Source organism: Ovis canadensis, chromosome 9 (genome assembly GCF_042477335.2).
Source record: "Ovis canadensis isolate MfBH-ARS-UI-01 breed Bighorn chromosome 9, ARS-UI_OviCan_v2, whole genome shotgun sequence".
Taxonomy (NCBI): domain Eukaryota; kingdom Metazoa; phylum Chordata; class Mammalia; order Artiodactyla; family Bovidae; genus Ovis; species Ovis canadensis.
This window is the reverse complement of record NC_091253.1, coordinates 51,173,011-51,198,646: the sequence shown is the minus strand read 5'-3', so window position 1 is coordinate 51,198,646 and position 25,636 is coordinate 51,173,011. Positions and strand designations below refer to the sequence as shown.

The following is a 25,636-nucleotide window of genomic DNA, read 5'->3' as shown; positions in this document are numbered from 1 at the left end:
CCAAAAAGGACTAGAACAGACAAGGAACACATCCTTCATCACTAGGATGCCCAGAGTATTTGAAAGTAATTTTTGCTGGAAAGCTAGAGTGCAAACACAAGCATATCTAAGAGGAAATACACAAATGAGGAACAGTACCAGGGAAAAAAATGGCAAGGACACATGATATCCCAAATGCCAAACAGTTCATCAGTGGGGGAAATGACTTCCTGACGTGGTCCTTTCAAAGTCTAAGGAGAGTCAAGTTTTACCTACTAGCACGGCCACTGCTCTGGCTCTCCCTTCCTACCCCTCACTGATGAATCACTTAACATCAACATATTGGGTTGGCCAAAAAGTTTTTTCAGGTTTTTCCATCACATCTTCTGGAAAAACCCAAACAAATGTTTTGGCCAACTCAATACATCATGGCTCTCTCCTCTCCACATCTTCAATGGAAAGACAATATGCAACTAACATAAGCACTAAAGCACCACACAAAAACAAACCTGTTTCAGGGCAAATGCCTGATCCAGATGATCTCTGCCTGGTTTAATGACAGGAAAACAAAAAAAAGCCAGAGTCTGAAAATATTTTTTTCACACACACACACTCACAAAGACACTAACAAAACTACAATGAGTTCAGACAGACACTGGGGAAAGATAAAAGACAAAGAGGGCAGAAAAAGATAATCTGGGGGGATACTATAACCTGGCTGCGGTAGTTACACAAATCTACAAATGTGTTACAATTCACAGAACTGTACACCCCAAAAGAACGACCTTCACTGTAAGATTTTTTAAAATTTTGTTAAGTATATATACAACACAAACATTTATAGAAGCTTTACATTTTCCAAATCTGAAAGCAACCAGATGTCCTTCAAAGAATGATTGGTTAATGAACTGTGGTAAATCCATACAATGGAATGGTAGTAATTAAAAGGAACGAAGAACTGACTGGCAAAACATAAATTCTGAAGATACAGTGCTGAGTAAAAGACTCCAGTGTTAAAGTTCACATGTAATTTCATTTATGTGAAATTATGGAAAATGCCTTACGGAGACAGAGAAAAGATCAGAGAATTACTTACTAGAAGGGGGAAGGGAGCACTTGACTAGCAAGAGGCAGCAAAAGGTATTTTTCAACTTTATTGTACTTTAATTTTTAAAATGAGAAAGGTAAAGAAGCTATGAAAGAGGAAGGAGTTTCTAAAAATGATAATTACAGGAAGCAGAAATAAGCTTTCAATAGCCATCTTTGTGCTCAATAAAATCAAGATGGACTCTGAAACAAGGGATTCAGGTAAGAAAACAACAGGTATATGCCAGGAGCCAGCGTAAGGAATTCCACCCGTGACAAGGTCATGCGGCAAGAGCTCTGATGGCAAGGCTAATCAGACCTCAGGTTTTCCCCCTGGAATTTCCTGAGCATCCACCCCCCAAAAAATAAGAATCTGCCGGCCTTTGTTCTCTGCTTTTCCACTTTTCTGATATTCTCTGGAAAAAAGTCAAATCAGGGCTTTAGTCTTCTGCATTTGAAAGGGATGTTTCAGTTAAACCCCCTCTGATTGCTCTCTAGCTTGCCTAACAGGTTTCCCGGACCTCTTACAGCCCCCCAACTGGGAGAGGCACAAAACTTAAAAGCATCTTAAAGATACAGAGCCTTTTCTAAAGAGTTACAAATCATATTGGCGACGGGTTTTTACTGTTGACTCAATGACTGCTGCCAGACCTCCATATTCTTTATCTTTTAGGCACCTGGGAGGATGTTAATCAATGTAAACGGGATATGGAAAAAGATATATAATAGTTTTGATGCTAGCAACACTAGACTTTTGAGTTAATTACTTTTCTCTTTGTTATATATCACTGCACTCCTCTTGTGTTCTTGCTATGTAAGAATGCAACTTTATTTAGTGCTTTTTGAGAATGGCACCAGACTGTGGGAAGATCAACACAAATAAGTCTGGTTGACAAACCCTTATCAGAAAAAAGGCTGTAAAATGTTAATTGGTCCTTTTGGCTGGAAGATGATGTAAATTACCTAAGACTTGTGTATATAATTAGGTATGCAGGGAGAAAAGCCTGGTTTTGATAAGAATCTGGACTGCTAACACTGCATAACTTTGTGTTACCCATTGATCTCCATGTTTTATCAAAAGTATGAACGGCCTTCTGAACAACAGAGGCCGGAGCCAGTTGCTGGACTGGTTTCCCCCATGTCTCTCTCTCTCTCTCTTTCTCCTTTTCTCACTTTCCCTCCCTCTGCTCTTTAATTTCAGGCTGAATTCCCATCTGGGGCGCAGAGGCTCGCCAAGTCTACTTACTTGCCCTGGCTGTTAAGACCCGCGTGAAAGGGAGCCTAAAGCGAGGCACCCTGAGATATTCAAGCGAGCGCCTGTGGCCCAACAAAGATGGTGCAAATTCCTTGTCTGGAATTTTATTGGTCTTCTGCGTAATCCAAGTTATTCAGCCCTCTTCCTCCACTTAATTTTCCTACTACACTGTTGTTTCTTAATCTAATATCAATAAATAAATAAGTTTTTCTCACGCCAACGCCGTCCACGCTTCGAATTCCCTGGATCCACCAGGGCTGGACCCCAGCAGGTATAAAAGGAGACATGGATGTGATAATGTAAGCAAACTACTGCTGTCTGTGAGGAACAGAAAGCCTTACAAATTACAGAGTCAACAAACAGTCAAATCCATGACATGGAAGTTCAATTCTGAGAAATTCTCCAAATGCAAAGAACAATAATAAAGATAAGAACCAATGGCACGGAAGGACCAAGATTCAGTATTATTTTTTGACATTACTAGGGAGAATAAAAAAAACTTGGCCTATAAATGAAGGAATAAGGAAAATTATGAGAGACCCACATTGCACACATTCCACACACATGTTCACACTGCAAGAATAAATTTTGTGCACACATAGAGAAACAGCTATTTCCAAAGAAAGAAAATTTAGGCTGGTCTCAGACTTCTCCATAATATAAAACTATAAATAATATACTATAAATAGAAAACTATAAAACAAAGCCTGAATGAAAAGACTGTGACCCAAGATTTCTATATCCAGATAAAACAGTTGCTCACATATCATGGCCAAAGAAAGGCATTTTTTGGATCTAGAAGCGCTTAATAATTACCAAATTACTCTTCCTTAAAAAAAAAAAGATTGATGATGGTAATAAGTTAGATTCAAAATTAAAATGTCAAAGGTGGGTTTAGACCTGTTATAAAAAGACTGGCAGTAAGCCATGAAACAATTTAAATGCAAAAATTTTAAGTTTATATCTTTATTGTATATATGATTTTGAAATATAAATAATTCCTGACACAATTATAAATAAAACTAGGATAAATTTTCAAATTGGGTAGAGAAGAAATGTGAGAATATGTACAAGGGTGACCTATCCTTACTGGTGGGAGGAAGAAAAGCACAATCACTTCTTCTGATTCACTCTTTGTAAAGGTGCTTACAGTGGAGCCACTGACTCAACTGCTGAGCTCAAAAAAGCTACTTCTGATCCTCTTTTTCCCTCACTTCCCACATTTAACCTGGAGAAAACTCAAGGATATTCAGCAATTCATTGGTAAGGCTGAGCAGTGCTTTTCACAGTCAGTTGTATTGTGCTCAATTGTATTCAAAATTCAGCACAGTGATCACTAGCACCAGAATCACCCGAGATGCTTGCACACCAGGCCCCTGATCAAATGTACCAGATTTTCCTAGAGTGGGATTCAAGAAGCTGCGGTATCAGGAAGCACCTTAACTGATATATGTACGGCATAAGTTTTGGAAACTACTGCCTTAGGATCATTATTTCCAACATTATTGAGCAGTGAGGGCTGTACTTGAAACAGTTCCCTCTTCTGTACAGACTAAGAAGCCACAAGATACTTAGGTTCGCACAGAAACAAACCACTGATGTTTTACAGACAGAACAAGTTGAAGTTCCTGCTTTATCTTCATTTCTACATAGAAGCTTTCCATCGTAACCAACTTAATTTACTGGAGAAGCTTCTAATGAGCTCTGCTTTACTAGAAATCTAAATGTATTATGAATGGAAAAATCTGCCAGTTGCCTACTCCATCCATTCTCTTCTCCTCCTAAAAACAGAACTCTGCAATTTACTTTTGTAGTTTGGAACAGAAAACATTCCTCAGCCCGTCCCGCTCTGTGATCAAACCCTGGCCAACCTGAGGCAAGTGTAAACAGTGTTTAACTTCAGGGTCAGTCTCCCTTAAAGTCTCACAGAGGGCAAATAACAGAATCAGAATTCGAATTCTGCAGTTTACATCTAAGTCCACTTCCTCTCAGTTCTAAGCTGTCTTGCTAAAGTCAGATCCTCACTATTCAATATATTCTGTACAAATGCTATAAGTGCACAAATTATAAATATGCCTCAGGAATATTAAGGGAAAATATCTACTTATCATAAACACAAAATCAGTAACATTCAAACATTTAAAAGCTGTTTGTCTCAAACTCCAAATACATATTCCCATAAAATTAAAGTTAAAAGATCAGTGACTAGAATCCTTAGCCAGTTCTTAATAACGAATGCAGATCTCGGAGCTCTGATGAACAGGACTCAAAGACTTTTATCATCTGAGAAGTATGAAGAATAGACAGGAGGCAAATTCAGAGTAAAGGTTGCCCTTGGGAAGGCATCCCAGGCCTTTAAGGATGTTTGCAGAGTTCTGTACCATAAGCTAAGTGGTCAGTTTCCTTCAGGGTAATGTTCTTAAACTCAGAATGTAACACCACAAGGCATTAAAGACTATCCGTCCATACATACCACCCCAATGAAAAGACCCTACACACAAAAATTACTGTACTCTTACCCTACGCATGGCTTCCTCCTCTTCTTGACGCTTTTCATAATGTGCAAAGTCATCAAAGATTGAGGTGGTATGCTTGAAAGTAGCAATTATTTTAAGCACTTGCTTAGCTTTTTCTAGGGGTACCTCTTGAGTGTCCCTTGAATTGGTAACTGGTTTGTTGTCATTATTTTCTAAGCGAATATGCCGTAATTGGTTATTGGGGACATCTTTGACAAAGATCCATTTAACTTCAAATTTGCCCTTCCACTTATCCTGAGACCAGACTCCAGCATACGCATTATAGTCCACAACAGACTTCATCTCAGCCACTCCACAGAAGTGTCCACTGCCATTCACACTGAAGAGCAAATAGAGTGGGCCTTTCCCATTCAGGGAACGGTAAGCCGCATCCAAACGCTTATTCCCATGCTCAGTACTACACCAGATAGAGTACTTAATGGAACGGTGTATGTCATCCTCAGAATAGCTCTTAATTATGAACACACGTCCGTTCTTCAGGTTCCAGTCAAAGTCTTTGGGATTGTAGTTGTTTATGGCCTTTAGCTTTTCCAGCACGGGATGCACTTCCACACTCGATGGGGAAGCGCTGACAGGAACGACACCTAGACCAAAGTTTTCACTGCCCGCTCCATTGTTCTGGTTGAAGCCGGCCCCCCTGTTCCGGGGCGCCACCCAGCGGTTCTGCAGCTGCGGCTGCGGGGGCTGCACTTGGTGAGGCTGGGCCTGTGGCTGAGGTCCTTGTGGCTGCTGCGCTTGTGGCGGCTGAGGCTGCGGTTGAGGCAGTTGGCTCTGCACCAGGGGTGGTGGCTGAATTAATGGCTGAGGCTGCTGGATTATAGTCTGAGGAGGCAGAACTGGTTGGGTTGGTGGAGCCTTTACCACTGACCCTTTTTCATCCCAAGTTCCAATATTCATGTTGTGTTTTATAGGAGGTGGCGGCACAGCGGAACCCCCGATTCCCACATTGCCCTTGGGTTTAAGTTTCGGTTGAGGTTTGGCGGGCTTTCTGGCAATGGCAGCCCAGGAGGTGGGTTTCGGTGCCGCACTGCTAACCGGGGGCACACTATTGGTTGCGATGCTGGTCATACCACTGCTGCTCAATGCTGTTCCTACGGTTTTCGTCACTGCAGCAGTTAGGTCACCACCAATTTTCAGTCCGGTCATGCCTTGCTCGATACTGCTAATGCCAGGCACCTTGCTCAAAGTATCATTGCCAAATCCAGCCTGTCCATCAGTAATAGCTCTCCCAAGAGAACTAGGTGGATAGCCGTAACTGCTACTATAAGCAGAACTTTGTGTTGATTGTCCCTGAGATCCACTTGTCCCCCATGTAGAGAAATCAGCATTACCAGGAAAAAAGTTAAATCCATGTTGACCAAGAAATGGAGGGGTATTTCCTAATGCCCCAGGCTGACTAAACACACCGTCTGGTATATAATGATGCTCTCCATTACTCATCTGTCCATAGGTTGTCAGATATGGCATAGGCTGGTCTCCAGCTGTGGACCATGCTGCTTCCCCAAGCGAATATGGAAATCCAATGGATGGAGCATAGTAACTAGGCATGTATGGATCTGACATTGGTGGATAGCTGTTATTCTGGAAAACAAAAGATCACAGTCAGGAATGACGTACAATGTGGGGGGAGGGGAACACCCCTAAAATCAAATTGTTTTAAATAAATGGGAAACAGATGTACCTGTTTCAGATTTTTAAAAAAATATATTTTAAATCTAATTTTACCAAGAGAAAAATTTACTGATGACTATTATAATATATTTATAATAAAATTACAGGGTTTTTTTGGGGGGGATGGAGGGTTAGGATGGGGATTATTTTTGTGTAAGACCCAGATCCTCTGGGCACAACTTAAAAACACTCTAATTTCTACAAAAACTTGATTTATAAACTTTGCAGAAACACTGATTGTTAGCTTTATTTTAAGCCACTGATGTATCAAAAATTTATGAGTAAGGATTAAATGAACACAGATGATGCCAAATAATAGACAAATTGCAGTATATCTATGATGGAATCCAGTCCAGTAATTTTGCATTTTTATAAAAAACAGAGAAATGTTCACACTGAGAAGAAAAAAAAGACAATATTATATAAATCCATATTTAGTTTTGCCTTGCTCATTTTGAAAAACAAAATGAAATTCTAACGGTTTCTTAATGGTTGGTAACAGGTGCCAACCTGTTCTCTATGTTCTAAATTTTACACAATATGGTGGTGGTCCAGTGGCTAAGACTCCACACTCCCAATGCAGGGGGCATAGGTTCAATCCCTGACAGAGGAACTAAGATCCCACATGCCATGCAATGCAAAAAAAAATTATAAATACTTAAAAAAAATTTTACACAATAAATTTACCAACTTCCTGATCAGAAATTTAACTTAGAAATTGTTAAGTTCCTACCATTTTTCCCAGAATTACTGTAATTAAATTGGCCTTTATTTTGAATAAAATGAACTCATCATTCATTTAGTGATGTCAAAATTCAAAGCTTATTAAAGAAAAAACTCAAATTTGTTAACTAGCCAATATAAAAAATAAAAGTCTATGGATTTCTTTCGAAGGTAGGTTTCTTGTGCCCCAAATATGTCTAATACAGTCAGCCCTCCAGTCCACAGGTTTTGCATCCATGGATTTAACCAACCATGGCACAAAAACACTCGGGAAAAAAAAATGTTCACTAAGTTTCAAAAAGCAAAACCTGAATTTGGCACATGGGCAGCATGTTTACATGGCATTTACATTTTATTTGGTATTATCAGTAATGTGGAGGTGATGTGAAGTATACAGGAGGTTGTACATAGGTTCTATGGTACAGATGCCATTAGGGACTTGAGCATCTGCGAATTTTGCTATCAGTAGGGTCCTGAAACAAATTCCCCCAAGGGACAATCTGTAATAGATTTTCACTCTATATTCATGGTGTGACTTTTAAAGCCTTGAACAGAGCTTTAAATTTTGTAAAATTCATCAAGATGAAAAAATTAAGCTAATATCCAGTTGAGACAATTTGTATTCCTTTCCTAAGGGTCAATACCATTTTGAAGTTTAATTATTCACTTTACATTCTAAGTATCCTGGAGCAAAGTGCATTGGCAGGGGGTGGTACACGCGGGAAGGGCTGTTACTCTCTTGGGATTATTCCTGTCGCTGCTTTCTCACCCAAGAAAGAACATCAACATGTGTGACAATCACATCATAGATACTACCTGGAATTCATTTTATTTTTTAAAAGGCCTATTACTAAAAGTTAAAGTGCTTTACTATTAAGGTATCCGTGATATATACCTCACAACTGTTAAAACTGTACACTATAAGAAAGTTAATCTAATATTGTCTTTTGAAATAATTTTCTTATATAATTAAATGAAAATAACAAAAGAATCAAATAAAGGTTGCATTTAAATAAGACACAGATTTACCGAGTACTTCCAGTTAAACATGAACTTAAAAACAAAAAACAACTGTCATTTAGCAATATTAAAAAAAAAAAAGACTTTAAATACACTTGACATTAAGTAAATTCCACTGTATTCAAAACTGGAAATATGTCAACTATTTAGTTTTTAGATAATTATTAACCATATCCAAAAATATATTCAAAAAATTCTCACAATATTAGCATGAAGGAAATGAAGCCTGAGGAATGCTGAAAATCACCAAAAGTGGTTTGATAAAAAAATAAAATTCTTGAAGATAATGAGCAAACTTCATTAGACATGGATACACTCACATCTCTGTCTATAATTCAATCAGTAAATTACTTGTTAAAGTATTCATACTGAAGTCACTTGAGAAAGCCTAAGTTTAGACAATATAAACAATCAAGATTTTCTTAATTTTTAAATTTTTTCAAGTTATTAAAATAATTCCCTTTATTACTTTATTATTTATTCTAACCAAACACTTACTAAATGTCTACACTGTAAAAAATACTGACATAAGATATTCATGCTAACGGAAAACCTACAGTTAAGAAGACACACAGCTCAGGAAGTGGAATATATTCCACACAAGGGAATAAGACAGCTAAATGAATATGCAGGTAATCACTTTCGAAGTTTTAATTTAGAGTATTAGCCTGAAATCTGGACTCAGTGCATCTTTACCTGGATGTGGGAGTGGAAAAACAAAGTGAAAAGCTTTAAAGCTCATTCTTCATGATTCAAGTGTTTGCAAAACCATACTCATAAATCATGTTGAATATTCCTTCTTTACCCTTACAAACGCTGAATTCTGCACAACAGTTACATATCAAGTTTCTAATTTGTCTATACATGTCACATGATTCAGATATCAGCAAACTAAAGAGCCAGTGAGCAAATATTTTAAGCTTCACAAGCCAAATACAGCCTCTGGTTGCAGTCACATATTCATCTTTTTATAACCCTTTAGAAAGCTTCAAGCTCAAGGGTTTCCTCAAAGAAAACAGGTTTTGGTCCCTGGATCAGTTTGTTAACCCGGTTTTAATAATTATCTATTTATAGTGATTCCTATTTAAAAAACAAAAACAAAAAACCCTGTATCATTAGATTCAGTGGGTAACAAATTTTTGCCATTTCTTTCACTTCTGGGGCTGGACCAGGTCCAAACCCTTTTCGTGTGGAGATTTTTGTTAAATATAATTATTTTTGAATCATGAGTTTTACTTCACCCCTAAATTAGTGATTGTATCAAAATACTAAGTTTAAATTGCTTTAAAATGTGCTCCTTTCATCACAAGTATCTTGTTAGATAGCTCAGGCTAGTCAGCAGAGATGCACGGCTGTCCATACCTAACTCCAGAGCTATCCACAGTGAGCACAATGGATAAATGACCCGCTCTCTCCAGTTGACCAAACAATGCTAACTAATTCCTAATTCTTTCAGTAGTTAATAGCTGAAAGAGAAGCTTTTTTCTTATCTCTGTGAAAGAAAAACCTGAACAGTCTCCCGTGGAGCTAGGGTTTCAGTTTGGGTTCTAGTGAAAACAAAGTTTCGGGAAACTATTCAAAGTTTAAAAGTAAGATACCGTAAACACAATTTGTATTAGCAGAGCTTTGTTATAAATGGAAATATTTTTAAATGTTTTGCCAAATATAAGGTAAATTCTTAATTGTTAAGTGGGACATCAATTAGGAAACTACCTTGGGTAAAGAAGGGGAACAAAATTTCTACCTACTGATGATGGAAAACAATAACTCAAAACTATCTTTCACCTTTTACTTCAAATCTGGTACAATGAGGTATAATCAATTTAACAGTTTATGTCCAAATAATCACTTTAAAATAGTTTATTCATAGTGACCTTTCACTTTGTTGTTTAAAGATATATGACCTCTAAGCAAAGTGATGTGAAATGTTTGGTATTTCTCTTACTCAAGAACTAATTAGTAATAGGAAGATAACAATATATACACACAGAAATTGATATAAAATTCAATGGATAGAATGAAACATACTTGTAAAGTAACAGATCCACAAACCCTTTACCTAGAGCATAAACTCAGAAGTACAATCTGGAGAGAGACCATTTAATTATATAAGGTAGATGTGGTGCCAGGAGGTATCTAATCTAAATTCTAATCCCAACCCATCAGTTGTGTAAAACCAGTATCAAGCTATTTAAACACTTGAGTTTCCTCAAATATTGAAAGAAATAAAAATAAGGTACCTAGGACACACTAACTATTCAATCAACAATACTTGTATTCATTAATACAATTTAACTTGCCTTTTGAAAATATGTTTAAAATGTAAATTAATCACCAAATGCATATAATTTCACTCACATTGACCAGCCTGGATCTTAAGAGTATAAAGTCACGGTATGACACAGTAGTTGTACAAGGACATAGGTTCAGTTCTCTACTCTTCCAGTTTCTACGTCAGTGACCATCAGATCATTTAATTTCTCTAACCTTGTTCCTTCACTGGTAAATGGGATAGTACCTGCTGCTCTAATCAATTACAAAATTTAAAAATCTACCTGTTAATTGCAAAGTGCTAAAGTATAGGAGTTAATCTTATTTTAATTTAAAAACAAATATAGAAAAGATTAAAAATTCTCCCTTAGAATTTCAATCATTTATAATCATCATTTCTTAGCCTTTTTTCTATTATCTCAAATGAAGTTTGAACAACAGTAAGAAAAAATTCATGATTACTGTTCTGACCTGAGGGCACTTCAGTACAACTCAATTATAACTGAGTCTTTCAGCTACACTAATACCAATTTTTACTTCATAAATATCCAAACTTCAAGAGAGAATACTGTACAATGTCTTCGAAGGTCAATATAAAAAAGGTTAAAGTATTATTCACCATTAACAGCATGTCTGCAGAGAAAAACGGAAACATCCATTAAAAACTTGAGGTACTTCAAACTCCAGAACTAACTTACTGAATTAACAACAAAAAGTTGAGTTTAATATACTTTTAATGTATATGTGAATTTTATTTTTTAAAAATTATTATACTTCTTAAAAAGTGTAATACATGCATATGTAATCACATAGGTGTTGTAAGAAAATGTAGCATCACACATTATACTCAATTAATCTGAATTATTTCACCAAGCATACTTCTTCATTCCTTAATTCTAGCAGTTAACCTAATCTACTTATTCAATAAATACTTAATGAATGCCTGCTACATGCCAGATACAGCACCAGTCACTGGAGACAGAAAGAAAAAGAAGATGGTCTTTAGCCTAGAGCATTTCGCACGTTTAGGATGGAAGACAATCTAGGAAGGATAGTTACAGAAATAAGAACAAAGCAAAACAAAACACTTGAGCATAAACAAGAGGGAGCAAGTAACTGGGAAAATCAGAAGACTTCACTAAGTGATATACATATGAGACTGTATGTGTAAACCATACATATAGATAAAAAGTTTGAGATCATGAAAGAAAATATTCAGAAAATATTTATGTTTTCAGAAAATAAGTGCTATTCCCTAAATAATGCAGATGGATAAGTTGGCCAAAGATGAGTCAGGGAGAGAATGGAGTCACTTCAACGGCACTCAACACTATGAATATACCCTCTGTGGTGAAACTTTGATAAGTCTTTAAACAGGACTATGCAACAGACTACGACTTTAAGACCACCACTGAGTGCCAATATGGAATCCCCAGTCAGGAATTCATTCCACAGGCAGAGATAATGAAAACCTTACCCAAGGGCAGTAACAACAGGGACAGAAAAAGATATTTTATGTTCTTAGTTCTCTATACCTCTTCTCTGATCAACACAGCTAGGAATTTATTACCCATATATATATACATATATATATATATATACACACATATATACATATATATACACACACACACAAGCAGACAAATTCAAACTGTGGTGTTTTTCAATTTATTCTTCAAATTTATATGCATAAATCACATGGCATCTTTTAACAGTAATTAAACCTGAATTTTCAATCAACTTCCTTGTTAGACTATTTTGAGGAACTATAGAGAACTAATTTTAAGTCCTGAAGGACATTTACTTTTTAAATTACTATGAAAATTATTTCCTAAGATATTGAGCACTAGGAAAATAGAAGAAATATACTGCCACAGAAGTAAAAGCCCAACAATCTGTTTTTAAAGCATCTCTGAGTTTGAACTGATTTAGCTCTAAGTATATAAAACAAACAGTAAAAACCTTTCCAGACTAAAGAATACAATTTTTATTATTTATAACAGCAAAATCAGATGAAGGGATTTCAAAGACCTACTGTGTTTTTCGTTGAAAATTTAATTAAACAATTTCGGCTAGGTCAGTGCAAGAAGCTATAAATACTTGCATAACTTTAAATCTCCAAATAATTACTTCAAATATTTCACCAATAGAAGTTTTCACTAATCTACTTTAAAAGGTCAATTTGTATTTTCTATTTCAGCTAAGTAATCACAACAAATTTAAAATTTGTAAGGCTTATCTTTAAGATTTCAGATAATTTTCAATTTTGCTCTCCAATAAAGTCAGTTTTCAACATTCTATAGTGTTCATGCTCATGCTCAGTTGCTAAGTCGTATCCGACTCTTTACGACCCCAGGGACTGTAGCTCCCCAGGCTCCTCTGACTATGGGACTTCACAGGCAAGAATACTGGGGTGACTTGTCATTTCCCTTTCCAGGGGACATTCACAACCCAGGGATCAAACCCGTGTCTCCTGCATTGGTGGGTGGATTCTTTTACCTGCTGAGCCACCACTGAAGTGTTAGTACCATTTCCCCTGATTAGATCATTATTTTCAGTTATTACAGAAAGGTAACTGGTAAAAACCTATTCATTAGTACTGGCAAGGAGGAGGTGGTAAGATATAGTCTCACTGGTATCAAACTTTTAAGACATCTCTTTAAACAGCACATTACATTGATTTATCATTGACTTAAGTGATTTAATTGATAGAAAGCATAAGACCTTTCACTTAAACATCACATTAAAACAAACCTTGTATAGATGTTTTTGCCTCAACATAAGGAAACTTTTATGATAACAATTTAAAAACTGGATTCACTAATGTAAATGCCCTTACACTCTTAAAAAAAACAAAAACAAAAACAATGACTTTCCAATGCTTTATATGAAATTGTATGCAGAATTCCAACATATAAAACACATAAAATGCAAAGCACAGCTCTGGTTGCTACACAGGTGGGATCCAGGTTACCCTCCCCAGGTCTCCCCTAGGCAGACCTGAAGCATCTCTGTGGAATGCCAAAAAACCAATCTTCTAAGTCCCTGTGACAAATAAATTATGAAATATCTGTTACCAAATAAAACAAGAAGATTCTTAAACAGGCAGCAATTCTCAAACATTTATAACTCATTAAAATATCTTGAAAATAAAGTTTGAACAAATATTTCAGAAAATACTCATACTGTACCCTTGCCTTAGACATTCTATTTTACATTATAACACACAAAGTATAAAATCAAATAGCAAAAAACAATTCAATTATTTAAACCAAATAAATTTCCCAAACTTATCTAACAATGGAGACCTTGTTAGCAGAGTATCTACTATAACTCATTATATCAGAATTTCTCAAAAAAACTGGAAACACTGCCATAAGGGATGTTAATTGAGATTACTGTCTGGGCCCAAACAGAACAGAGTACTATTTATTTTGTTTAAAACCTTTACTACACCCTAACAAATAATCTTCCCCTACTTTCCAGTGATACATTCTTTCACACCCATAGGTGGAAAGTAGATTTGTTACTGAGACCACAAAGTTAGATTACATAAGCAAGAAATAATTTTTTTTCTTTTTTTAGAAGTAGCCAAACTTCTTGAAAAAATGTAAATTTTATCACTTGTTTTTATTTCTTCTCATTTATTTATTCCCTCCCAACATACTCGAGGGATGTAGACCAACTGATAGAAGGGAGTGTGAGAGAAATAAACATAGATTAGGTTGAACATAACCATAGTTCTCCCAAGTCCTAAAAATGATCATACATTCCACAAATTGGGAACTACTTTTTGTTGAAATTTTCTCTGCAACTGCAAAGTTCTGTAACAATATTTGGTTCCTTGTTCTTTTATTAAGTTTAAAAACAATCTAGGTTAATATTTCAAGGTACATTTTTTTCATGCATCTTTTTATAAGGAAAATTAAAAGTAGTTTCATTCCAAAATGTTGTCTCTAAAAAAACTGGTTAATAATGAAAGCTCATTTGTTAAATTTATTTCCAGTAGTGGTATTTTTATTAACAGAGATGCAGAAATGGAATACAGAGACTAAGGAATATCATTTGGTTTGGTCAATGTTTAAGTCTAAATTATTCCTGTATATAAATTCACAAGATTATTTGTGAAAAATTCAAACAAAGAACCTCAAAAGCCACTAGTTACTTGATTTGATGAAATTCTCTATGCTTACAATATATAAGGCAAGCATGTTTATCATCTTTAATTCTATTCCTTATTATCAGGTTAAATAAAAATGTTAAATATAATAACCAAAAATTTCAGGTACAAACTGTCCTCTCCCCAAAATTTCTACTCAATTAAACCTTGCCATTTGCTTTGGCTATGAAGACATGGCATCAGCATTGAAAGATTAAATTCAGCAGTCAGTCTAACCACAATATATACAAAAGCTCATCTTTAAATCTTTACATTTCATAATTGAGTTTTAGCCATCTACAATTTCCAAAGAACTGCCCTGTATCATAAACCCACAACTGTTATTCACTAGTGTGTAGGCACACTAGATTAATACATGATATGGTTCGTCTCATTCAATTAAAACATCTATTTAAAAAAATCAATTGTTTCATTTCCTAAACATGCGACTGTCAGACTCCTAAACATGCGACTGTCAGACTTACCTGATTTGTCTGGCTACTTAAGTATGGCTCAAAATCATCATCATTTACAGCATCTTTTTGATGAATCGAACCGTTTTGTACTGAAACTAAAAAAATACATCTGTATTAGATATACTGTAATTATCTTTATGAAACTCATAGAATAACCTAACATTTTCAGTATTTTTCAAGTCAGCTTGGAAAAAATTATCTTGAGTTCTTTGTTCTTTTCATTAAAAAACCCCCTTAAGGATGAACTTAATTTTGGATATAAATATTTATATGGCACCGAAAACTTACAAATCTTGTATATATAAGCCTAACATCACATAAACACAAGCTATATATATACACTTCCCACTACTAAAAACATAACATAAACATCTCAATTTCAACACTGTCGTAAGCAAACAGTTAAATTTAAATGTTGGAAGGGTTTGCTAATGCTATATTCGAATCTAAAATAACCACTTCAGGCAGTGTTGCTGACAAGATAGACTTCTGAATGTGCTCTACCTTTCCTAAATCACTGTAACTATTCACCCCAATAAAGACAAATAAATAACCTTGTTTGCCAACCAAAGTTAAAATAAGTATCTTAAGTATCTCCAGTTAAAGTGACTAAGAATTCACTTGTAGTATCACAATATTATCATAAAAAACCTAAATAAAAAGGGCCTTAATCCTAAACAATAAATAATGAAGACTTTTACAAGAAAGTACAAATAAAACTAAGACACTGAAGTGAAGTCGCTCAGTCGTGTCCGACTCTGCAACCTGTGGACTGCCCACCAAGCTCCTCCGTCCATGGGATTCTCCAGGCAAGAATACTGGAGTGGGTTGCCATTTCCTTCTCCAAAGACACTGAAGATAACCATAATATTCTTGCAACGTATGAAAACACCAGTTAGAGGCTGATTTATAAAGCTGCCGTTCTGGACACTGTGTCGGTACTTTTAAGCAGATTCAAGGTGGTAAAAAGGCCCTGGGTATGAGTCCAAAATCCAACCCTGAGAGGCTGGGAGATCTCAAGTTCATAACTTAGCCTCTCTAACTCTACTTCCCTGTTCAAGGAGGTTATTAATAGTACCTACTTCCTCTCATCTGAGTATTCAATGACAGTATTTAATAATCTTGGATATTATTATTACATAAAATATTACAAGATCCAAACAGGACTAAAAGATTACTTCAGGACCACATTAACAAGTTTACAACTAATCTCTTAGGTACCAAAAAAAGCCCTTCAATACCTTAAGATTTATTGCTGAAAAGTGTATTTTGAAGTATAACCATTAAATATGAAATATTATAGATTAAGGTTAGGAGCAATGGATTTAAGTTGTGTGTTCTTGTATAATAGCATCTCTATTTTCCTTTATTATTCCAACAAGTTTAGGGACCTAAACGAAATATACAAGTTGACAGAGACCTGGGAGCAAAGCTAGATAAAATACCTTGTGTTTTGCCATCCTGGGTACCAATGATTACTCAAAAACTACTACTCTCTGAAGCCTTCAAAGTAGACCTCTCGTGAATTCTCCACTGCCCCTCAAAGCCTCTAAGAGAAACCTGAAGATCACCACAATCTTGGCCTTACTGAGATGGTTTAACTGTATTTGATAAGGACTGTATCAATGCTAGAGCTGAGCTGAATGTGCTCCCCAGGAGTTACATATGTAACAACTACCAGAAACAAAATTAAAGCAGAGGGTACCTTAAGTTATTTTTGGTGGACTAATCATTTCAGCCCAAGAGATTCTAATGAGATTCTAATATATCAGTTCTTTACCACTCCTTTATCAAAAAGCTAGTTATGCCTGATCCGTTAATCTCCTGAAAAACATTTCTTCACCACACTCCTTGACTGGTACTTATGTGTCACTGGTATGTATTTGACAGTATCTGAAACAGCTACCTAGCATGAGGTTAAAACTATTTATTGCTTATATTCATTATAGAGTCTCAGAAATTTATTCTACACTGCTAAAAGTTTTTTTATAAGTAGCTGCTTAAAATTAACCTACATATATATTATACTGCTATTATTCTTACTCATTTCCTGTTCTTTCTCTTCTGCAAGGCTGAGACTAAGAAAATATTCTCATACACAAAATACAGCACTAAACACAGTCCAGTCTTTTATAAATGATGCATTAAAATGTCTTAAGAAGTCCTAAAAGATTATTAAAGGACTATGTCAATCTAAGGATAAATATGTTTTGTTTCAAGTATTTCACTCATACTGATAAGCAATTTGCATCAAATTAGAATCTGAGTAAGAAGCTAGTCCTTGAGTCTCAGAAGCATACCTTTCTTAAGGAAATTCAACTGTCTTAAAGACTCTAGGTTTTGAACCTCCCTTAGTAACAGTTTAATGTCTTGGAGACCGAAAGCCATTAAAAAAGTAATGAAATCCCAGCCAATTCTATAGTCTGTACAAGTTCTTCAGGGAAAAAAGAACAGATGACTTACATGATTCTTCGCCTGTTTCCTCTGCTCTATGAAGCAGAGTCAAATCAAGATAGAACATGGGCCTTAGAAGTCAGGTGATTCTTTGCTCTGGTCCTGACTACATCAAGTTAGGAAAGTCAACAGATCTGTGCATCATGTTTCCCCACCTATAAAAACAGGGACAATACCATATACCCTCTATCTCCTTATAGGGATCTTTTGAGGATTAATAAAATGAAGCCTATAACAACAGTAAAGTGCTTTGCAATCATTTCCAGAGGGGGTAGGGTGGGGAGAGGATACAAAAGATATTGCCAAAATACAAGGCATTTTCCATTGCTTTTCTGAAACACTAAAAAACAGTCAAATTTAGCCTAATTTTTTAAAACTGTGGTACCAATGAACATTTCCCTCTGCTCAGAGGGGTACCGGAGGAAAGGAGGGAAAAGATAAATTCCTTTCCAAATATGTGCCTATTTTTAAACTTAAGGGAAAGGAGGAAGCAGGCAGCAAGGCCTGGGGCTACAAGGAGCCTGGGATCTGACACTTTTTATCTGTGGTGCCTGCAAGGAAAGGAAACATTTTAATACACTTTTTAAAAATATATATACACTTTTATTCCAGCAAGCAAAAATTCAGCTTGTTAATAAATAAAACGATATTAAGTCAGCCTTAAATTATGGGCCAATAGGTACACAATTATCCTTAAATTTCTACTATCCTGCAGTACTACCCTGGCCAAGAATAACAGAGTTCTAATACTTAACACAGTGACAACCTATCAATTAAAAAGAATTCCAACTTATAAACAAGTAAACTTAACAGTGTTATTTATGCTACAAAAGCATTTTTGCCTTACAAAGAGATTGATACAGAATTCTTTGCAAATTTTTGCTCCTTCAGTACATTTAAGGACATACAGAAAAATACTGGGTAGAAAATCAAGACATTATAGCCAGGAATTAGGCTGATGCTGTCAACTGAAGACTATTAAGAAAGGAAATTCACAGTCCCTAAAATCATACTAAATCAACTAAAAAGGGGTATGCTTTTCAAAACTTAGATAGTTCCTCTGAGATATGCATTTTTCATAAGTTTGTTAAGTTTTGAGTTTAACTTTCATACTCATCTTTAGAATACTGGGGGTTAGTTCAAGGAAAGTCTTTCTGCTTCATAAAAATAAACAGAATAAATATAAAGCGATTTTACTAGCTTGAAAACCAAGTCAACTAAGGCAGAGCAGTTTTTTTCAAACACACAGTTACTCATAGTTATCAGTTTGCTGGAGGTGCTGCCTTCCTGTAATTCTCCCCGCAGAGGGATAAAAATACAACTAATGTATATGTGTATCTGTGTACTTGGAGTATCCACCAATTTACAGCATCTTATGTGTTAGTGGCTCAGTTGTTGTCTGACTCTTTTTGCGACTGTAGCCCACCAGGCTCCTCTGTCCATGGAACTGTCCAGGCAAGAATACTGGAGTTGGTAGCCATTCCCTTCTCTGGGGGATCTTCCTGACTAGGGAACGAACCTCTGTCTCTGCATTGCAAGCAGATTCTTTACTGTCTGAACCACCAGGGAAGCCCCAGAAGCATCTTAAGTCATTATGAATACTTTTAGGCCAGTAGATATTTTCCCCCCTGCCATGTCTCAGGCAACAGCTTTCCTGCACCTTAACAACAGATGAGGTGAGGCAGCAAATATAATGAAGTGGTGGGTTATTTTAACTACAACAACCCTCAAAACATACAACAGGATTCAAGGCCAGAATTATTACATTCTACAGGGAGAGGGGCAAGCCAGTGGCCATAGGCAGTATTAGAACACAGGTCTCCTAGGGATCCTAGTCTACTGTATCCATGGGTAAAACTGTAAACTGAATAGTAAGAAAGAAAGAAAATTTCTTCAAATAAACATTTATACAAATAAATACTTTGTATGTGTGTCTAAATATATCTGAGGTAATACTGATGGGAGAAAATAATTTTAATAACCTAAAATATCTGTAGTCAATACATAATTTTGTTTATAGAAAATTTATATCTCTAATATCAAAGATGTCATAAGGACACACCTAAGTTAAATGACTATCTCACAAATCATACTTATAGTAATGGTTTACAATGCTGGAGATACTCTATTTTATTTTGTCAGACAAGTTAAGTACTTCATAGAACTTGCACACTTACCTTAAAGCAGGTAACACAAAACACTTAGCATTTCAAATAGCCTTGCAAAGTGCCACCTCCCCACAGATCTAGGATAAAATAATTCATGCTAGGCAATAATGACCACAGATTTCACATATGTCCAAGTCTATATACTTTCTAATGGGCAGACCAGCATGAAAGAAATTAATGGATCACTCTCTTTAAATTTAGAAACCAATTTTTTTAAACTCACATAAATCAATATCAAATTGTGAACTTTATGCTTACAACACAGAAAATAATTCTAAAATTAAAATTAGCCTAAAAATTAAAATTGCTGTTTATATATATCTTTAATCAAAATGAAGCAATGGATTTATTACCTAATACAGTGTCATTATCTAGAATGCAAAAATTGTCAAGAAATTGTACAACTCTAACTAAACTGTGTATAAAGAATCCAATCCTTTCAAATTTATTGAAGTAGCTAATAAAAACCCTAAGAATATAAAGGGCACTAAAAAAACATTGAATTTACATCTAAAAGGCTCTGCAGATCTTACTTTATAGGTAATACTTTACAACAGAAATAAAAAACAGGACGCTTAATTGTTTAGTCTAATTTCAAGCCCTATTATAAAATGTAACAAATACATAGTTCACTGCAATGTTATTTAATTGGCACTGTCCCAAGAAAGCAGTTATTGTTCTACACTTATAAATGTCACATGATTAATGTCATGTTTCAGTCAGCTGACTGTATTGTTCCATATTAATAAATAAAAGATACACTCATTTTTTTAAATGCTCGACTTTCCATGTTACTTTTTTCCCTTCTAACTAAAGAGTAAACTACATAATCCTGGTAGGAACCTCACAAATTATTTCCTTCTCAGTCATTTTTAAAATACCATATTGAGTCAAATCTTTCACGGCTACATAGCAAGATGACATGCCTGCTCAGTTTTGATCTCTAACAGGCTATTGCCTCAGTGTAACTGACTTCAACAGAACCAGTGATTAATAATACAATTTTCACTAATGTAACAGAATAATTATGTGGGTTCCATGTTTCGATGTAAACCAGACATGTCGAGGAAAACGCCCTCCTATCTACATGCATTTGTTGAATCTGCAGAACTTACATAAAACAAACTGTAAAATTAAATAAATGTCACTACAATTCATAACCAATACCTCCTTAAGTGAAGTACAACTAATAAAACTGTTACTTGTATCCTTTTGATTCCTATAAAAGTGGCTTCAAAGCAAGGAACTACCAAACTTTCAGAGAGCATTTGGCTGCCTTAGCTGTGATGAACTGTTTTTCCAATTCTGCATTTCAAAAAAAAAAACCAAAAAACAAAAAGGTCTTCACGTAGTTTAAAAGTATCATCAAACTAACAATGAGAAGATAAAAAAATATCCGAACTCACCTTTATTTCCTTGCCCTTTAGGTCTCTGTGTAGCAAGATGAAAGGTGTAGTAATAAGAAGGGAAAAAAAGGGAAGAGAGGAAAAGTGTGTTAACCCGAGACGTTACCGGAGACAAGTTATTTTAAACAATCCGCGTAGGAGTGAACCCCACCACATCCTCCATCGCCACCGATCTCCCCACAATCCCGGTCCTGAAACCTCCCACCCGCCACTCGGAAGCCGTCTCCCCGGGCTCGCTCGCTCTCAGCCCCGCGTCTGCCGCCCTCGGGACGCGTCCGAAGGCCCCGGAGCGCAGTCCTGCCCGCACCCTCCGCGGCCCCGCGGCCGCCCGCCCGGGCCGCAGGCTCCGGGGCCACGGCGCACGCCCCAGCCCAGGCTGCGAGACCGCGGCAACTTGCGTCCCGGGCACCGTTACGGGCCGGGCAGCGGCGGCGACAGGGAGGAGCCGAAGCCCCAAGCGAGGGTGGAGCTCCGCGGCTCGGGCCTTCGCCAAGCCTGCGGCCTCTGCTCCCTCACCTGATCCACGCTAGTGGCTGACATTCTTCACCGCAACCCGAGAGCTGCTGCTGCTGCTGCTACCGCCGCCGCCGCCGCCGCCTGGGCCTCTCCCTTGTGCACTCACAGCAGTTGGCTGCCGCCCTCGGCCGAGAGGCTCTTCCTGCCGCCGCCGCTCGCTGAGAAGCCAGAAAGACGGCCTCGCTCTCGGGAGTTGGTGGAAGGGGCTCGTCTCTTCCGCTTGCACGCTCCTCTTCCCCTCTCGCGCTTCGCTTCTCGGGTCCACAATGGCGGACAGACTCCCTGGTCTCACTTCCGCTCCGAGCCTCCCTGACCTTCCGCTCTCCACTCTGACGTCCGCGCTCACCTCGCTCTTCCTCCCCCACCCTCCCGCCGCCGACCTTGGCTCCGCCCCCGCCTTGCCACGTCATCGGAGACGGGCCCGCGCGGTCGGCCCCTTGGCGCAGGCGCCGCGGTGGGAGCGCGCCAGGGAGGCTGTGAGCGCCAACTTCCAGCGGCGCGTCTGTGCCTTCCTTCTGTCTGGCTCTGAGGCCGCTGGGCGCGCGTCGGGGGGCGGCATCCGGGAATGGGTCAGGAGTCGGACTCCGGCGCATTCTGAACAGGAGGTTAACCTGGGAGACTGGCCGAGTTGCCCGGGATTCTAGAGCGGGGCCGGCGCGAAGTGAGGGTTGGCAGGTAGGAACGCCGCAGCCGAGCCGAGGCCGCCTCCAAAGCCGAGGCCGGCAGGGGCCAGTCAGCCGTCCCCGGGACCGAGTTGCTGGCCCGGCTGGGAGCCAGTATATGCAGCGCTAGTGGCTGTGTTAGAGCTCTGGGCGCCGACACTTAACAGCACATAGCGGGTGCACGGGCGAATGTTCGTTCTCGCCAAACCCCAGGAGCATGGCAGGAATAACTCATATTCTGCCGTTCGCTCTGAGTTCAGAGCCTGCCCTCCCCTGCCGATGATTTTGGTGAATGAATAAAGTTACTTTGGGAAAGGTAAGCGTGGTTGCAGAACGCTTTTTCAATCCGAAAAGGACAGATGTTTCAAGGTTCAGGAGAAACCGAGAAAGTTACTCTTCTGCAAAACCAAAGGAACTGATTTGCAACATTTTGAATGTTTGGTTAAAATTACGTCTTTTCATTAAAGGCAAAGACTACTTGCCTAAAGCGTGTGAATGTTGACTGTATATAAAGGAATAATTTAAATGGCCAAATCTTTACCTCAAAACCGTCGGATAAGAGATTAACTTTGTGTTTAACAATGCAACAATATTTTAGAAGCACTGAATAATAGAGGTGAATCCTATCTTGGGAGTCCGGTGTTTCATATAAATCGCCGAGAGGCGTTTTTAGGTCAGCTCAGCTTCCCCTCTGGGAAGTTAAGTTTTTGACACATTCTGATTGACCATGTGCTCAATTTAAAGATCAGAAAGGGGATGGATAGTGAGAGACAAATTGTAATGAACCTTGTATGCGTAGTAATTGCCCAGATTCACTTCGTACCCAGCAGCATTTAAACTATTTGAATTTTTCCCAGTATTTAAGACAATTTCTAAGGCTTTTTGTTATCTTTAAGTAACATAGTATAAAGGAACCAAGCACGGAAAATTCAATTTGAGGGTTGATTAATGCATTTTTGGAGGGAAGATAGCCTTAAATATGCTTAAGTGAAGTCGCTTGGTCGTGTCCAACTCTTCGCCACTCGGTGGACTATAACCTACCAGGCTCTTTCATCCGTGGGATGCTCCAGGCAAGAATGCTGGAGTGGGCTGCCATTTCCTTCTCCAGAGGATCTTCCCAACCCAGGGATCAAACCCTGGTCTCCCGTGTTGCAGGCAGACACTTTAACCTGTGAACCACCAGGGAAGCCTAAGGTGAAAGTAATCTCTGAGAACACTGAACCCCCTCCCCGCCCGCCCCGCCCCCCCCCCAATTAAAACCTGCTTTGAAACAGAAAGGTCAGCAACTTTGTTTCATTCTCATGTGTGTGCCTGCTCAGTCACTAAGTCGTGTTCGACTATCTAGGAACCCACGGACAGTAGCCCACTAGGCTCCTCTGTCCGTGGAATTTTCCAGGCAAAGAAATTTATAGTGGCAAGAAAAAGCAGAAAACAAGTGGTCCTAAGGTTTCCCTAAAGCGGTGTATTCCAGAGTGTTTCCCTAGGCTAATAGCATCTCTGGGGAACTTAAATGAAAATTCTTGGTACCCACCATATATACTAAGTCAGAAACTCTAGGATGGGGAAAGTCTTTATTTTGAAATACCTGTAGATTAACAGAAGTGTTGCAAAGAATTTCTATGTATCCTTCACCCAGCTTCCCCTAATAGACACATATTACTTAACCAGTTACTACATTTATCTAAACCAGGAAATTGACATAGTACTGTTAGCTACAGACCACCTGGATTTCCCGTTTTCTTCACTGGTATTCTTTTTCTTATTTATCTCCCCCCAGTTTGTGAGTTTCTTGGTCTAGTCTCATGGCCTTGACATTTTTTTGAAGTGTATAGGGCAGATGTTTTTAGAATGAACCTCAAATTTAGTTGTTCTGATGGTTTCTCACAATTAGGTGGGGGTTGGTGGTTCAGCGGTAAAGAATCCACTTGCTGAAGTGGGAGACATGGGTTTGATCCCTGGTCTGGAAGATGCCCTGGAGAAGGAAATGGCAACCCACTCCAGTATTCTTGCCTGGAAAAACTCATGGACAGAGGAGCCTGGCTGGCTGCAGTCCATGGGGTCACGAAAGAGTTGGACACAACTTAGTGACCTAACAACAAGGTTGGGGTTATGGATTTAGGGAAACGATACCACAAGTGCAGTGCCTTCCTTATGTTATTATATCAGGGCTTGTGACATCAGTATAACTTGTCACTGATCATGTTAACCCTGGTTATTTGGGCTAAAGCTGTGTCTGCCAGGTTTTCCATGGCAAAATTAGTATTTTCCACTTTCCGTACTCTAGTCTTGTGAGGTGAGTCGTTAAATCCAGCCCATACTCAAGGAGAAGGGAATTAAAGCTCCCCTCCTGGAGTATTTGGAATTCCTGTGCAGGGAAGATCTGACCTTTCTCTCGTATTTCTGTCACTAGGGACTCATGGATATTTATCCAGTGCTTTCATAATTAATTTAGTTGCTCAACTTGTTCCAGTCTTCGGCCCCTGGGAGATCAGATTGATTTCTGTGTGCTTTTGCCTTACCTCTGTCCTTTTTTTTTTTTCTCCCCAAGCACTACACTTTGGAGCAGAAGTATTTCATTCGTTGTAATGTTTACTATAAGGAAACTTACTGTGACAAGGAAATGGCAAAAGAAAACATCAAGTAGCCCTAAAGTCTCCCTAAAGCTCATCAAAGTATGATCCTGGGATAAAAGCATCAGTGGTACCTGGGAGTTTGTTACAAAATGCCAGTTCTCCAGGGTTCCACCCTGTAGTTAGGAAATCAGACACTGGAGATGGGTCCCAGCAAGTTGTATTTTATGAAGCTCAGGTGATTGTGAAGCACACTAAGTTTTAGCACCACTGCATCTAAGTTTCCTCGAAGATCCAGGTCAAAAACCTACTCAAAGAACCCATGCATTCTGTTATCAGCCTTAGTGAGAGTTTCTGAAGCACTTCTAGTTATTTGCTTTAAGAATAAAGCAGACAAGACATGGACAGCTGTTTCACCAAAAGGGGTATACAGATGGCAATTAAGCATTTGAAAAGATGTTCAGTGTCTTTTACCATTAAAAAAGTGCAAATTAAAATCACAGTGAGATATCACTGCACATCTATCAGAATGGCTAAAAAAGGTGACCAAATGGCTTGCAAAGTTGTAGTGGAGAACTGCATCACCCTTACATCACTGGTGAGACTGTAACTAGTACAGTCCTTATGGAAAACAGTTTAACAGTTTCTTATAAAGCTAAGTGTGTGATCATCAATGATAGTTA

At 38.0% G+C, this 25,636-nt stretch overlaps 1 protein-coding gene across 9 annotated transcripts in view; it reads right to left on the bottom strand.

Annotated features, from left to right (window-relative positions):
• The window catches only part of YTHDF3 (YTH N6-methyladenosine RNA binding protein F3), a 35,370-nt gene extending 12,506 nt beyond the window's left edge, over window positions 1-22,864 (bottom strand). For 2 of the 9 annotated variants that reach the window (XM_069600099.1, XM_069600103.1), the window contains exons 1-6: window positions 21,722-22,074; window positions 21,206-21,230; window positions 17,641-17,786; window positions 15,187-15,272; window positions 13,543-13,587; window positions 4,840-6,438 (exon numbers count right to left, since the gene is read on the bottom strand). In XM_069600099.1, coding sequence (XP_069456200.1) covers window positions 4,840-6,438; window positions 13,543-13,587; window positions 15,187-15,272; window positions 17,641-17,698 — 1,788 coding nt within the window. In that variant the 5' untranslated portion in view covers window positions 17,699-17,786; window positions 21,206-21,230; window positions 21,722-22,074. Of the gene's footprint in view, window positions 1-4,839; window positions 6,439-13,542; window positions 13,588-15,186; window positions 15,273-17,640; window positions 17,787-19,808; window positions 19,877-21,205; window positions 21,231-21,721 lie in introns of those variants that run through there. The other 7 variants (XM_069600100.1, XM_069600104.1, XM_069600102.1 and 4 more) reach the window with 5 other exon arrangements.
• Window positions 22,865-25,636: the final 2,772 nt, after the last annotated feature.